The sequence below is a fragment of the Diachasma alloeum genome, unplaced genomic scaffold (genome assembly GCF_001412515.2).
Source record: "Diachasma alloeum isolate Michigan unplaced genomic scaffold, Dall2.0 Dall_scaffold_01509, whole genome shotgun sequence".
In the NCBI taxonomy this organism is placed as follows: domain Eukaryota; kingdom Metazoa; phylum Arthropoda; class Insecta; order Hymenoptera; family Braconidae; genus Diachasma; species Diachasma alloeum.
In genome coordinates, this window is record NW_021681606.1 from 79,472 (window position 1) to 92,020 (window position 12,549).

Sequence of the window (12,549 nt, forward strand, 5' to 3'; positions counted from 1 at the left end):
ATGGGAGGAGGGGACGATGAATGTGCAAAGAAAAATTTGGTTTATCACCCCCCACGACAAAACTCAAAAATGAGTTTTTTTTTCAATTTGAAAATCGCAGTGACTAGTTATGACTAGTGTTTCAGAAATTGAACAACATTGTTGAAACATAAAAAATTGAGGAAGAAATCGAAGTGTCCGTTTTACCCCGTTTTTGCTTTACCTTATAACTCCTACAACGCAGTCTTATGACAATGTGTGTGACGTTTTTACTAATTTCAAATGAAGTCGGAACAGGAAATTTGATCCAATTCAACTTATTATTTAAACCGGGTGTCCATTTGGCCCACCCTCCCCTGTTGATTATTTCAATAGCTTCAAATTTATTTTCAATGAATATTTTTTGGAGATCATTATGTAAATCAATTTGACATTTTGTGACTAATTCTTAATAAGGTACTTCCTCAGTGAGTTATACTTGGTGAAAATTTCGCAATGAACTGAAGACCTGAAATTTGGATCATGTGTTGTCGAGGACATGTAAAAACGACTCCCAAAATTTCAAGTATTTTTTCCACGCGAATTTTTGAGATATCCATTGTCAAACATTCAATTTTTGTCTTTTTTAAGTTTTTGTCGATGCATATCTCAAAAATTCGCGTGGAAAAAAATACTTGAAATTTTGGGAATCGTTTTCACATGTTCTCAACAACATATGATCCAAATTTTAGGTTTTCATTTCATTGCGAAATTTTCACCAAGTAGGGGAGGGGAGGGCAAAATGGGGGATGAAAACGTACAGGCTAATTATGAGTGTTTTTTGGTAAAAATTACTTATATTTGAGGTAAAATATGGCTCCAGCATGAGTTGAAATCATATCAATTCAAAAAAAATAATTGAAGGACAAAATGGGAATGCCCCAATTGAAATACCTCAAAATTGCGTTGATTGACTTTAATTATAAATAGTATGAAATTAATTAAAATGTATACTTATATTATATGTTACGTATTTTTTCGATACATAATCGAAGTCATCTCAGTGTGTTTTGACCAAATTCGCGGAATATCGACAAGAAAAGATTGAAAATAAAATGGGTCCAGGACGAAACCTAACATGTTTGACAGCTCAAAATACTTATTTTGATGACAAGAATTAATGAAAAAAATGCGAGAAAAATAAAATATGACATAATTTTGAAAATTCAAGTTTTTCAACTCTTTTTTAAATTCGTTATTATGAGCACCTAGGGATCGGCAAAAAAAATACTCAAAATATTCTTATAGATAGTAGAAAATGGAAAATTTTGATGGGTTATAAATGAAAATCCAATGAATAGAACTGAACTTATTGACAAATGAAGAAAAAATCATATCTCTGAAATGGATTGTCGAAAAAATCTGAAAAAAATTGAGAGATAATTTTTAATTAACTCATCTGGTAGTTATTTGATACTTTTCTCGCAAAGTCATCATTATTTCAATTTTTGCGAAAATTTTGAGGCGCCCCATTTTGACCACCCTGCCCCGTTTTGCCCTACCCTCCCCTATAACTCACTGAAGAAGTACCTGAAACCATCCCTTGTTCTCAACATTTCTTTTTGCCTTCTTCTTTTGCCTGGCTTCTCCACACCGCAGCAGTTCGTGAATGCTCGGAGCTGACCGAAGGGACACGAGAGCTCACGAGAGAGCCGCCGAAGGGTTCAAACTGCGAGCACATGTGACGGATTTGTGAGAGGTTAGTCAACAAAAATAGGCCCAGGCACGTTGTCCCCCATTTACTCCAAAATAAATCGATTTAGACACCCCAATTAATTTCCTCAACCCAAAAGTGTCAAATGTTTAATCTAATTTCATTAATGAAAAATGAATGAATGATTGCTTTTGTTTTCAGATGGTGATTTACAATTCTGTGTTTCAAGAGGGAAGAAACGAGATGATCGAGGACAGTGACGACAGTGATGAAACGTCAGACGTCAGTATGTCCAGTGACTCTGATACTTCTGATTCAGGAAGTGATGAGGATGAGGATCCAACGGCTTTTGGGAGGGAAGATAATGGGGAGGAGGATGACTTGGTACTGGCCATTGAGCACTCGAGGAAACTTCATCGAGAGCATCCTCCTGCCATTCCCACTGAGGAGTTTGTCGTGAATGTTTGTTTCCATCCTGAGGAGGAGATCATCGCTCTGGCTAATGTCGAGGGAGATATTCTGTTGTATAAGTATGATAATGAGGAGAATACCTTGATGACGACGATCGAAGTGCATGAAAAGGCCTGCAGGGATGTTCAGTTCAGTGGAAAAGGGGATGCCATTTTCTCGGTTAGTAAGGATAAGTCTGTGGCGATTACCGATGTGGCCAGTGGAAAACTCGAACGGATTTATGAGAAAGCGCATGAGTAAGTGGTTTTTTTTATTCGAGGGGTGATTTCATGGGTTTATTTACGATTTTTGCTTACAAATGGAAGCTTTGTGATCGTTCAAATTTTAGTTTAGAATTTTTTGTTTCTTCAATTGTTCGCTAATGAATGGATGGAATTGAATTTTTTTTTTCAAATGTAGATATTGTCGAGCCCTATCGATCGCCATTAATTCAAATTTGATTGATCGATTAGTTCTTTCAATTCTTGAATTTTTTCGAAAATTGGTTGTCCCACGATAGGGGAGGCTGGGGTAAAACGGGGCACTAGACTTTTTTAAAAATGTTAATGAGGGGTTGAAATGTTGAGGAAATTTAATAATTTTTTTTTCAATACAAAGAACAATCCTTTTCCTTTGTGACGAGCCTAAACTGAGCTCAATTGATAAATTTGTTTCTGAGTTATGAACAATGAAAAAAAAGTCTAAAGTGTCCATTTTACCCCGCCCCCTCCTAACTAAAAAAAATTGCCTGAATTGAATGAATGATGGCTTAAAAAATTTGTTTGGATGTCCATTGAACCGAGGTCGAAGATGGCGACAGCAATTACATCATAATAATCCAATAAAAATTTTCCCTAGAGATTGAAAAATGAAAAATTCTGTTTTCGTGTTGATCTGATTTCTCTTCCTTTTTTCAGTTTTTTTCATCAGAAGTAGATAATAGAAAGAAAATACATTGGTTTTTCTTCATTATTAAAAAAAAAAACGTTTTGAAATTTTCAAGGTTAAAAAATCGATTTTTAAAATTTATTTCTGATTATCCTTCCTCATAGTTTCCGTATTTCCTGTTTCTGTGGGCGGAATACGAGCACAGAAATTGGAAATGTTAATCACCCTTCATTTTTTAAGTAGAAAAAAACAATTTAAAAAATTTCGAAGACATAGAAAAATAGATTTTTCAAACTTATTGATACTGATTGATGATGATCGATCTCTCTTTGCAATTTCCTTCTTCGGTTCCATTGAAATGAGATCAAAGGGATGTAAAATGTTCATATTCGTTCACATTTTTAGATCATTTGTACTAATTAATTTAAAGAAAAAAAAAGAAATGAAAAATTTTAGGCATGATTATCGAAAATTGTATGTCGATCTGTATTCTCACGTGTTTATGAGGAATTCCTCTTCATTTAATGTTGTAACTTATGCATTAAGAACAAAAATATATATAATAACAATGAGAATAAATAAAATAAAATAAATCTAATTATACAGACAGAAATGGAAGAAAAATAAAATAAAATTACATCGTATAAATTAATCTAGTTCGCTAGTAAGAATAATGACGATAACATTCAAATAAGTTGAAAATCTGACAAAATTAGTTGAAAAGAAATCTTATTCAAATTGATAAAATAAAATAAACAATGAATTATACATAATAGAAAGACATGGTGTGCAAAATAACCACTCGGAAGCATATTGCTAGTAATTGGGTAATTGGGTGGTGCCAGGTGGTATGACCGTTGTGGTCTTTTACCTACCGGTCCCAGTACCTACGCGGTACCCCAGCCTAATTCCCTACCCGCACTTGCCTCTAAGCTAACTTATATCTAACTCCACATAACTAACTCCACATGCACTGGGTTCGTTTTCCGGCGATGAAAAAATCTTTCATCACCGGGACTCGAACCTGCGCTACTGGGACGCTTTGGTTTATAGGGCCAGCACGCTGACGACGAGCCCAAAGACGTCCTCGGAAGCATATTGCTAATTTATTATCAAAAATAACTACACTATATCAGACATCGGCATAATCGTAATTTTGAATTACAGTTAAATTTTGAATGAGTCAATTATTAATATTACTCACCAATTTTGTGATTATTAAATTAACCATCAATTTAAATATTCAAATTCCGAATTTATCATTAAGCAATAATTGAGAAATTTAAATTACCAATTATTATATTATTTTTCAAATTTCAATGAAGATATGTAAAAACTTGATTATTGTAAGGTGCAACTTCTCATAAAATTAATAAATTAGTGATTAATGCTAATCAATGTAGGGGAGGTTGGGGTAAAATGGACTTTTGACTTTTTTAAAAATATTCGTGACGGGTTGAAATGTTGATGAAATTTAATTTTTTTTTTCAATACAAAGAATAATTCTTTCCCTTTGTGATGAGCCTAAACTGAGCTCTATTGATACATTTGTTTCTGAGTTATGAATAGTTGTTAAAAAGTCTGAAGTGTCCATTTTAGCCTACTCTCCCCTACTATATGCAGTACAAGAGTAATTTTCCCCTTATTTTTTATTCTGGAGGTGATCTGATGGGTTTATTTGTGGATTTTTTCATTGCAGATGCCCTATTTATACCACTACGATCATCAATGAGAATGTATTTGCCACTGGAGATGATGATGGAACAATCAAAAGTAATATGTTATCCCTAATTTTTCGGTTTCAAGGTTCTTTCAAATGTGAAATTTCGAAATAAAAATCGAACAAAAAGGCAATCTAGATAACGTTCGGCAGATAATGCAGCCGAGCCTTCATAATAAAATTGAAGATGAAGATTGTAATGACGTAATTGATTTTCATGTTATGCAGTTTGGGACTTGAGGCAACGAGGGCCCAACCCAATCTTCTCGGTGAAGGAGAATGGAGACTACATAAGTTCGATGATAACAAACGACGATGGGAAATATTTGGTTTGCGCCAGTGGAGACGGTGTATTAACAACCCTGAACATTCCAGCTAGAAAACTACATGTTCAATCCGAAGAGTACGATGATGAATTCACGTCTCTCGGGCTGTTCAAGGGTAACACCAAGATTCTAACTGCTAGTAACACTGGGAAGATGTACGTCTTCAATTGGGGAGAGTTTGGCTTCCATTCCGATGAATTCCCGAATTCAACGAAGAAGGCTATCAACTGTATTATTCCCATTACTGATAATGTTGTCATTACTGGCGGAGAAGATGGATTGTTGAGGTAATTATCGATCCAACAAAAACCGTAATTGAATAAGAAATATAATAAATTCCTAAGACAGTAGAAATTCCGTACCCTGACCTTTTTGGTGATTGTGCAAATCTTTTAAGAATGATTTATTCTGGGTTACAATAACAAAATGTTTTCAGTAGCTAGACTGTTATTATGTAGATGTTGAGTGTAATTCTGCGCCATTTTTGGATCAGTTGCAAGAATAAATACGAACAAGAAAGAAGAAGAAAAACTCCTCGATGTAGTTGAGAAGACGCCCAACGTTTCGAACGCACTGAGCATTCCTCTTCAGGTGCTTTTTTATTCATCTAGTTCAATAAAACTAAAACAAAATTCCAATAAAACTATTTTTTCAAAAACAGATAATAAAAATTTGACGGAATTTGTTTGCGTTATCAATTGGTTAAACCATTGAAGGAAGACCATTTTAACCTGAAAATTGATACCACTGAGTTTCATCTATAGTAAAGAAATTATTAAATTACTAAAAGTCTGCTGAAAAATGTAATTAAAAAAAATGGATAGTTAAATAAATAATGAAGAAATGTAAAACCAATAAGACACACTCGTTGCTGTGGCAATGACGTCCGAGAGAAACGTTGTGCACTTTCTCAACTGGTATATTGAGGAGTTTTTCTTCCTTTTTATTTTTTCCTATTTATTCTTGCAACTGACCGAAAAAATGGCCCAGGACTACGATGAATTTATTATGATATTGTTCCTTAATAGCAATAATTAATAAGTAAATCTCATAATTGACAAGAGAAAATATGCCGACATCGCAGAATAATAGTCAGTTTTTCTCTTTATCAAATATCAAAATATCCTGACGAGTAATTTCAGGGAACAATGTGCAACAAATTTGTTCTTGAAAATTTTCTCAGTTACAAAAACGGTTCTTCTAAAACCCCAAGTATGCAACCCACAATTTTTTTTTCATAGTTAAAAATATGAATCACTACGAGTATCATTAGCACATGTAGATCGTTCAAATATAAAATCATTTTTGTATCAACTATTAGGTACTTAAAATGTAAATACTTGGCTGAAGGCCACGATGGCCAGTTGCAAGTCCCTTGGAACTTGCAACAAATTCCTTTAAAAATAAAATAATATAAAATCAAATTTCAGGAAAAAATATATAGAGACATTCTTTACTGAAATTTTCCCCAGAAAATAACTATTCTCAGCTGATTTCTCCTAGAATCCATTATTCCCGAGATGAATGGACAATTAATTGGAATTATAAATTCCAATTGAATAGCATCCTGACAAAATGCTGTGAAGAATTAATTATCTAATCATAATTATCTAATCATTCCATCTGTCAATCAATTAATTATTTGTGGACCATTGCAGAGCCTACAGTTTATTCCCACACAGAAGACTTGGCATTGTCGGCCAACACGATTACTCCATAGAAACCCTGGATATTTCCAACGATGGAACGTTAATTGCTTCATCCTCTCATGACAACATCGTCAAATTCTGGAATGTTAAATACTTCGAGACCCTGAACGTAGAGGAGCCAATCAAAGGAGGAAAACAAAAACAGATGAAACACAATTTACCCAGCAGTAAAGTCAGCAATGCTGCTGACTTCTTCGCGGACTTAGAATAGTTTCATTAATTACACGTTACGATAATAGGGAACTTGCATGGTGCTGTTTTCCTTAATTTCCCTTTTCACCCATTCTACGTGACCCATAAATAGTTAAACGAAAAGAATTATGGAAAAATATTGCCTAGATATGTTATAATAAGGGATTGATAATCCGACGTTTTTGAAACCTATTATTTCGGTCATGTCACAAAGTGGCATAAGTAATCTTGGGTAGCACTCATTGGTCGACGGTGAAGAGATAGAGGGGAGATGCCGTCATTCATTGGATAAGACGCACGTGAAGATTGGGTTGGGTTGACTCAAGCCATTCTGTGATTGGTCCAGCGTTCTTCCACCCTTCTTTAACGACTTCAAGGCGTCTGAAATCTTCTAATAAAACTCCTTCCATGGGTCATTCTGAGGTCACAGCCAGCAATAACTAACACCATTTAATTTAAAGCTCGTAGCCAATATTTCGTGGGTGGAAAGCACTCCTCAGGGCCAAATTTAGGACTAGATTTCAATTAAATGGTGTTAGTTATTGCTAGATATGACCGCAGAATGGCTCAATAAGGACTTTCACTAAATAGTTGGAACCGATTGAAAAATCATTAAGTCTGAAATCGTCAACTTTGGACAATCAATTATCAATTAACGACCAATATTTCTAATGTTTATAAATGAGAAATTAATCATTCAAACCCCAAACTTGGGATGAAAAAATTGAAAAAAATTCATGCAAGTTCCCTATTGAAACATTACTTAAGGAATAACTGTAAAATGATACGAACTGGTTTGTAATATTATATTCAATCAATTAAATTTTGTTATTTATAAAATGTTCAATATATTCTATCCAATCCTTCCACCTCTGGCTTTTTGTCAATCGCTCGGTTGATGTTTATAGAGTTTATCCTCAAGACTGTGTGCTGCACTCTTCGAACTAGAAACAATTTAATTTATCAATTGTATAATTATTTTATGATTGTTTCATATTTAGTTACCCTAATACAAAAAATTAGAAACTTAAATTGGAGCGAATATAAAGTTTCCATTTGGAAGCCAATGTGCAGTTTCAGGATTAATTTGACTGTTTATCTTGGGTACTCACAATGAATTCGACGATACTGCTTTCTCCTCCTCATTCTAAACTCTGTTTTCGTATGTGACATAGTTTTTTCAATGACAGTGGCATCGACATTCGCCAGTTCTCGATTCAACAGTGGTCTCCCAACGACAGTAAAATCAGTTCCACCAACGAGGAGAACTTTCTCGAGTTTCAATTTGTCCCCGGGACTGGGGGGCCAGTACCCTTGGATTATTATCAAGTCATTTTCAGTGACTTTGAATTGCTTCCCAGCAACTTGGACAACGGCGAATAATCGACTTGTGTTGCCTGTCTCCAGTTGATTATTGATTTTTTGTGTTACTGCTGCAAGAGGGGAAAATACTCGATTTCAAAATTTAGCAGAGAAGGCTTTTGTAATTAGCAAATCATCTCACTGATGACTAATTCTGGGAAAAATTATTAAAGGATGTTATCTACTTATAAATGATCTCATCTCTAGGAAAACGGCTTCAGAAATTTTTTGTTAATTCAACTTGAACGTCACTCATCTTGGTAATTATTGAATCATTTTGACAATGAGTGATTGTTTAAGGAATCATTAGATTCCTCATCTCTAGGAAAAGGTCTTCACAGAGCTCCTCGCGATTGTGCATTTCTCGCGTTCCTGAGACAAATGCCCAATTGACAGAATTTCTTCGTTAATGCGCGTTATCAATATCCAAGTACTTTGACTATTTTTTCGCCAGTGAAATATTTCTCTCCTTTCATAGTCTGACATCAGCTATCATTTGGGTACGATACCACCCTACGTTTCCGGACATTTACAATGATTTTATTATTTAAACTTTGCAGGGCTGAATTTTGAATTTTGATAGTGAGCCATTATCAATTTGTGGACAGGGGTTAGTCTCTTTTTTTTTTTTATGCTTATTTTATATCGCTTCGAGTCTGATGAGACTATATGGCGATTGATCAAGACTTTAAAAATGGTTAGATCTCACCATTCTACCCGGCCAGGAATCGAACCTGGAACCTATCCGTTGTGAGGCAACGGCCTTAACCACTACGCCAGGCCACCGGGAGGGGTTAGTCTCTGGACGATTTCAACTTGTATTGAATATTCGTGTATAATCATGTGATCAATAATTTGTTCTATTCATCGACATTCAATAAATGAATAAAAATATGGCCCAAATGTCCACAAATTAGGGGTTTCGGCTGCATTCAACTATTTCTTAATTTAATTATTCTTTATATTTACATTAGACTAAAGAAAAGTAGCTTTGAATTCATCCAATAGAATTCCTCCTGTTTTTTCTCTTCTGATCATTTCATGAAAAACCTGTTATATAACAATTATAATGAAATATTAAATTATGAGTCGCAAGTCGAAATGAAGATGCTTATGCAAATGTAAAGCTCTAAAAGCAGCATCAATGAAATGAAATTTCTCTCTCAATCTTGTTGTCTCCTCTTCGAAGGAAGTCTTTTGACACTTTTTCGTAAGATCACTCTCCGATAAAAGTTCAAAATTAAAAATAAATTAGGGTAAACAGTTCAATTTCTGAACGGGGGTTAGTCTCTAGACGATTTCAACTTGCACTGAATATTCGTGTATAATCATGTGATCAATAATTTGTTCTATTCATCGATATTTAATAAATAAATAAAAATATGGCCCAGATGTCCAGAAATTAGGGGTTTCGACTGCATTCAACTATTTCTTAGTTTAATTATTCTTTGTTCTGTTTTCACTTCAAATAATTTTTTTCTGCTAATTAAAGGATTCTTGAAGGTATGGACACTCGTATGGACATCATATCCCCATTTAGGTGTTTCTTTTATTTTAGATTCTACTACGAAACTCGAATTTCCCTTAACCGTCCAGCAATAGTCCTATTCACCCTATAAAACTGAAAGAAATAACTTACTGTCCATCAGCTTTTCCTCTTCCGGAGTCACCTCCGGCTCCTGAAGCTGCTGTGGCTGAGGCCGTGGCATCCATGGCAAAAAAGTTTTATAACCAGCTGCCAAGGGCCTCAACAATTGCTTCGATTTCTCTATAAAAAAAATCATACAATCGAATTGAACAATCAAAGTGAATTATCTACCGCTTCAAAATAATTAAGTGTGCTCTTCCTGCTATACAACTTTCGCATACCCACATAAAATTACTATAAGAATATGATGGAAGACAGTAATTATTGAATCAAATAAATCCAAACCTGGAGTTGATAAATTCATAATAGTTCCACTGAAAATCCTCTTTGATCCACAATTTAAAGCCCCAAATAATCTCGATAACCTAGCAATCCCCGCCATGGCTAACCAACAAAACGACCGACTGTTTTCTACTCACTTCCTCTCTCACGCAATCACCCCCACCGCCCTTCCGCGCCAACAAATCGTCTGTGACGCCTTTCAAACCCAAGCAGCACAGTTCTGGAGGGTATCTGCAAGTATACTAAAAAGGCTGTCTAATGTCTGTCCAAAAAGATAACTTGTGTCTAGAAGTTACCTAGAAGTTAACTAAAAGTCATCGTATGACTGCAAGATACCTTTTGGACGGACATTAGTCAGCCTTTTTGGTATACTTTCAGATATCTTTCGCAAGGTTTGCTACTTGGGAATGTAGTTAAGAGGGTGCCAAGTGAATTTGGCGATGACCTTGAAAATTGACATTCACCAACAAAGATTTAATTTTTTTAATTAATAGTATTAGACAGATGGTGAACATCGGTGACAATTTTAAAATTTTAGAACTTATGGATATCGAGAAATTAAATAAACAAAATCAGTCTTATACACGGCCTCTTATGGAGTTTTGATTAAATTGAACGTTTCAACCCCCTAGGAACTCAAGAAAAATTTGGAAAAAATTGAAGATATGGGGAATGATGTGTTCAATGTGATGGCGGCAAAAAACAATGGGGTACCGGGGTGAATAAGAGAGATATTTCAACCCGCCGTACCCATTTGATCCCATGCTTTCTCGAGGTTCGTCACGCGAAATAGAGGATTTTCCGCATTTATTTTCTCGATGTCTAGTTCCGGTTGCGGGTTTGAAATTTCGTCGGATGGATGAATACATTTCTCCAATGATGGAGGGAAAGAAAAAATTTGTTTTGAATCTTTTTTCAAATTCATTTGGCACCCTTAACTCATGAAAAGAAGATATCCAGCGTAAATATTTTCAAAAACATCTTGTCTAGCAGAAAACAACATAAGACTTTTTTGTAACATATGAAGTTCTCTGCAAATAACTTTTTAATTTTTTTTCTCTGAATGTCTTCCTTCTCGAGATATTTACAAATAATTCGTGAATATTGTGAAGGAATTATTATCTCTTAGCTTCTGAATTTCAAAACTATACAGTTCATTGGGAAATACCAAAAGATCTTTTTTGTAGCCCACGAAATTCTCCATAAAATTTTTTTTTTTACATTTTCTTCTAATTTCGGATGTTAACGAAATATCAACTCAAAAAAGCAAATTATGCAAATATCTTCAAAATCATCTAGTCCAGCAGAAAACGCTATAAGACTTTTTTGTAACATAAACAATTCTCAGAAAATAAGTTTTTTCATATTTCTCTCTGATTGTATTCCTTCTAGAGATATTTACAAATGATTCATGAATCGTGATGGAATTTTATCTCTGCTTCCAAACTTCAAAACTATTAAATTCATTGGGAAATACCAGAAGAACCTTTTAGCCCACAAAATTTGCCATAAAAAAAGTCTTGCTGTAGGATTTGCGATGGTCGGGAGTAACAAATCACTACTAAACGAATAAACAATTTAATATATTTATTCGCCGAAGCGTCAGTCTCAACAACTATAATGAATATTGATTTGATACTCAGTTGCGCTCGATACAACGGATGCCGATCAACTGCTAACGGCTCCTGTGCGATAGGACGCCGTGATAGAATAATTCAGTAGAGGCGCGAAATGTAATTCTCTATTATTGTGTTGGTATATCCGTGAGAGGACAGCAACGAAATATTAAATGCCTGAGGGTGACGTCAGACTGTCTCCTCAGTTAGGATGTAGCGAGGCGCTACATGTCTCCCCTGCTGGGAGAGAAACGTAGTTTTTCAGAGAACTGAAACAAAAACAGAAAAATTAAATNCCAACGGCTCCTGTGCGATAGGACGCCGTGATAGAATAATTCGGTAGAGGCGCGAAATGTAATCCTCTATTATTGTGTTGGTATATCCGTGAGAGGACAGCAACGAAATATTAAATGCCTGAGGGTGACGTCAGACTGTCTCCTCAGTTAGGATGTAGCGAGGCGCTACATGTCTCCCCTGCTGGGAGAGAAACGTAGTTTTTCAGAGAACTGAAACAAAAACAGAAAAATTAAATTTGCTCAACGACAGGATAGCGTGGAAATTCTCTGCTGTCTCCCGGGTGTCGTAATGCTCGAGTCCGGAGGCTGCCTGGGGTCGTAAGTCCGTGTTTCCAATTGGTCGTTAAAAGTGACCCTCCTGGGCTGGCCAGAGGTTCCTACTGCCGTG

The 12,549-nt window shown here is 35.2% G+C and overlaps 2 protein-coding genes across 3 annotated transcripts; one reads left to right on the top strand and one right to left on the bottom strand.

The window, feature by feature from the left end:
* The first annotated feature begins 1,663 nt into the window (after nucleotides 1-1,663).
* On the top strand, nucleotides 1,664-7,804 carry LOC107046560 (WD repeat-containing protein 55 homolog). Of its 2 annotated transcripts, none has more exons than XM_015269192.1 (5): nucleotides 1,664-1,717; nucleotides 1,874-2,379; nucleotides 4,710-4,783; nucleotides 4,959-5,343; nucleotides 6,715-7,804. In XM_015269192.1, the coding sequence occupies exons 2-5, from the start codon at nucleotides 1,874-1,876 to the stop codon at nucleotides 6,974-6,976; spliced, it is 1,227 nt and encodes a 408-aa protein (XP_015124678.1). In that variant the 5' UTR covers nucleotides 1,664-1,717; the 3' UTR covers nucleotides 6,977-7,804. The 2 variants fall into 2 exon arrangements, with proteins under 2 accessions (XP_015124678.1, XP_015124680.1); XM_015269194.1 differs by having other exon boundaries at nucleotides 1,704-1,741.
* On the bottom strand, nucleotides 7,749-10,506 carry LOC107046561 (39S ribosomal protein L21, mitochondrial). The gene is made up of 4 exons (XM_015269195.2): nucleotides 10,253-10,506; nucleotides 9,959-10,087; nucleotides 8,070-8,390; nucleotides 7,749-7,901 (listed from the first exon to the last, which is right to left on the bottom strand). Exons 1-4 carry the CDS (start codon nucleotides 10,347-10,349, stop codon nucleotides 7,801-7,803), a joined length of 648 nt encoding a protein of 215 aa, XP_015124681.1. The 5' UTR covers nucleotides 10,350-10,506; the 3' UTR covers nucleotides 7,749-7,800.
* Between the last annotated feature and the right edge of the window lie 2,043 nt (nucleotides 10,507-12,549).

What these genes read in the sequence shown, in the direction of transcription:
- LOC107046560 (XM_015269192.1), top strand. Translation starts at nt 1,874, where the DNA reads ATGGTGATTTACAATTCTGTGTTTCAAGAGGGAAGAAACGAGATGATC. An exon ending in ATTTATGAGAAAGCGCATGA is followed by an intron (nt 2,380 to 4,709) that starts GTAAGTGGTTTT and finishes TTTTCATTGCAG; the next exon opens with ATGCCCTATTTATACCACTA. An exon ending in TGATGATGGAACAATCAAAA is followed by an intron (nt 4,784 to 4,958) that starts GTAATATGTTAT and finishes CATGTTATGCAG; the next exon opens with TTTGGGACTTGAGGCAACGA.
- LOC107046561 (XM_015269195.2), bottom strand. Translation starts at nt 10,349, where the DNA reads ATGGCGGGGATTGCTAGGTTATCGAGATTATTTGGGGCTTTAAATTGT. An exon ending in AGAGGAAAAGCTGATGGACA is followed by an intron (nt 8,391 to 9,958) that starts GTAAGTTATTTC and finishes CCCCTCTTGCAG; the next exon opens with CAGTAACACAAAAAATCAAT. An exon ending in GCAGTATCGTCGAATTCATT is followed by an intron (nt 7,902 to 8,069) that starts GTGAGTACCCAA and finishes AATTGTTTCTAG; the next exon opens with TTCGAAGAGTGCAGCACACA.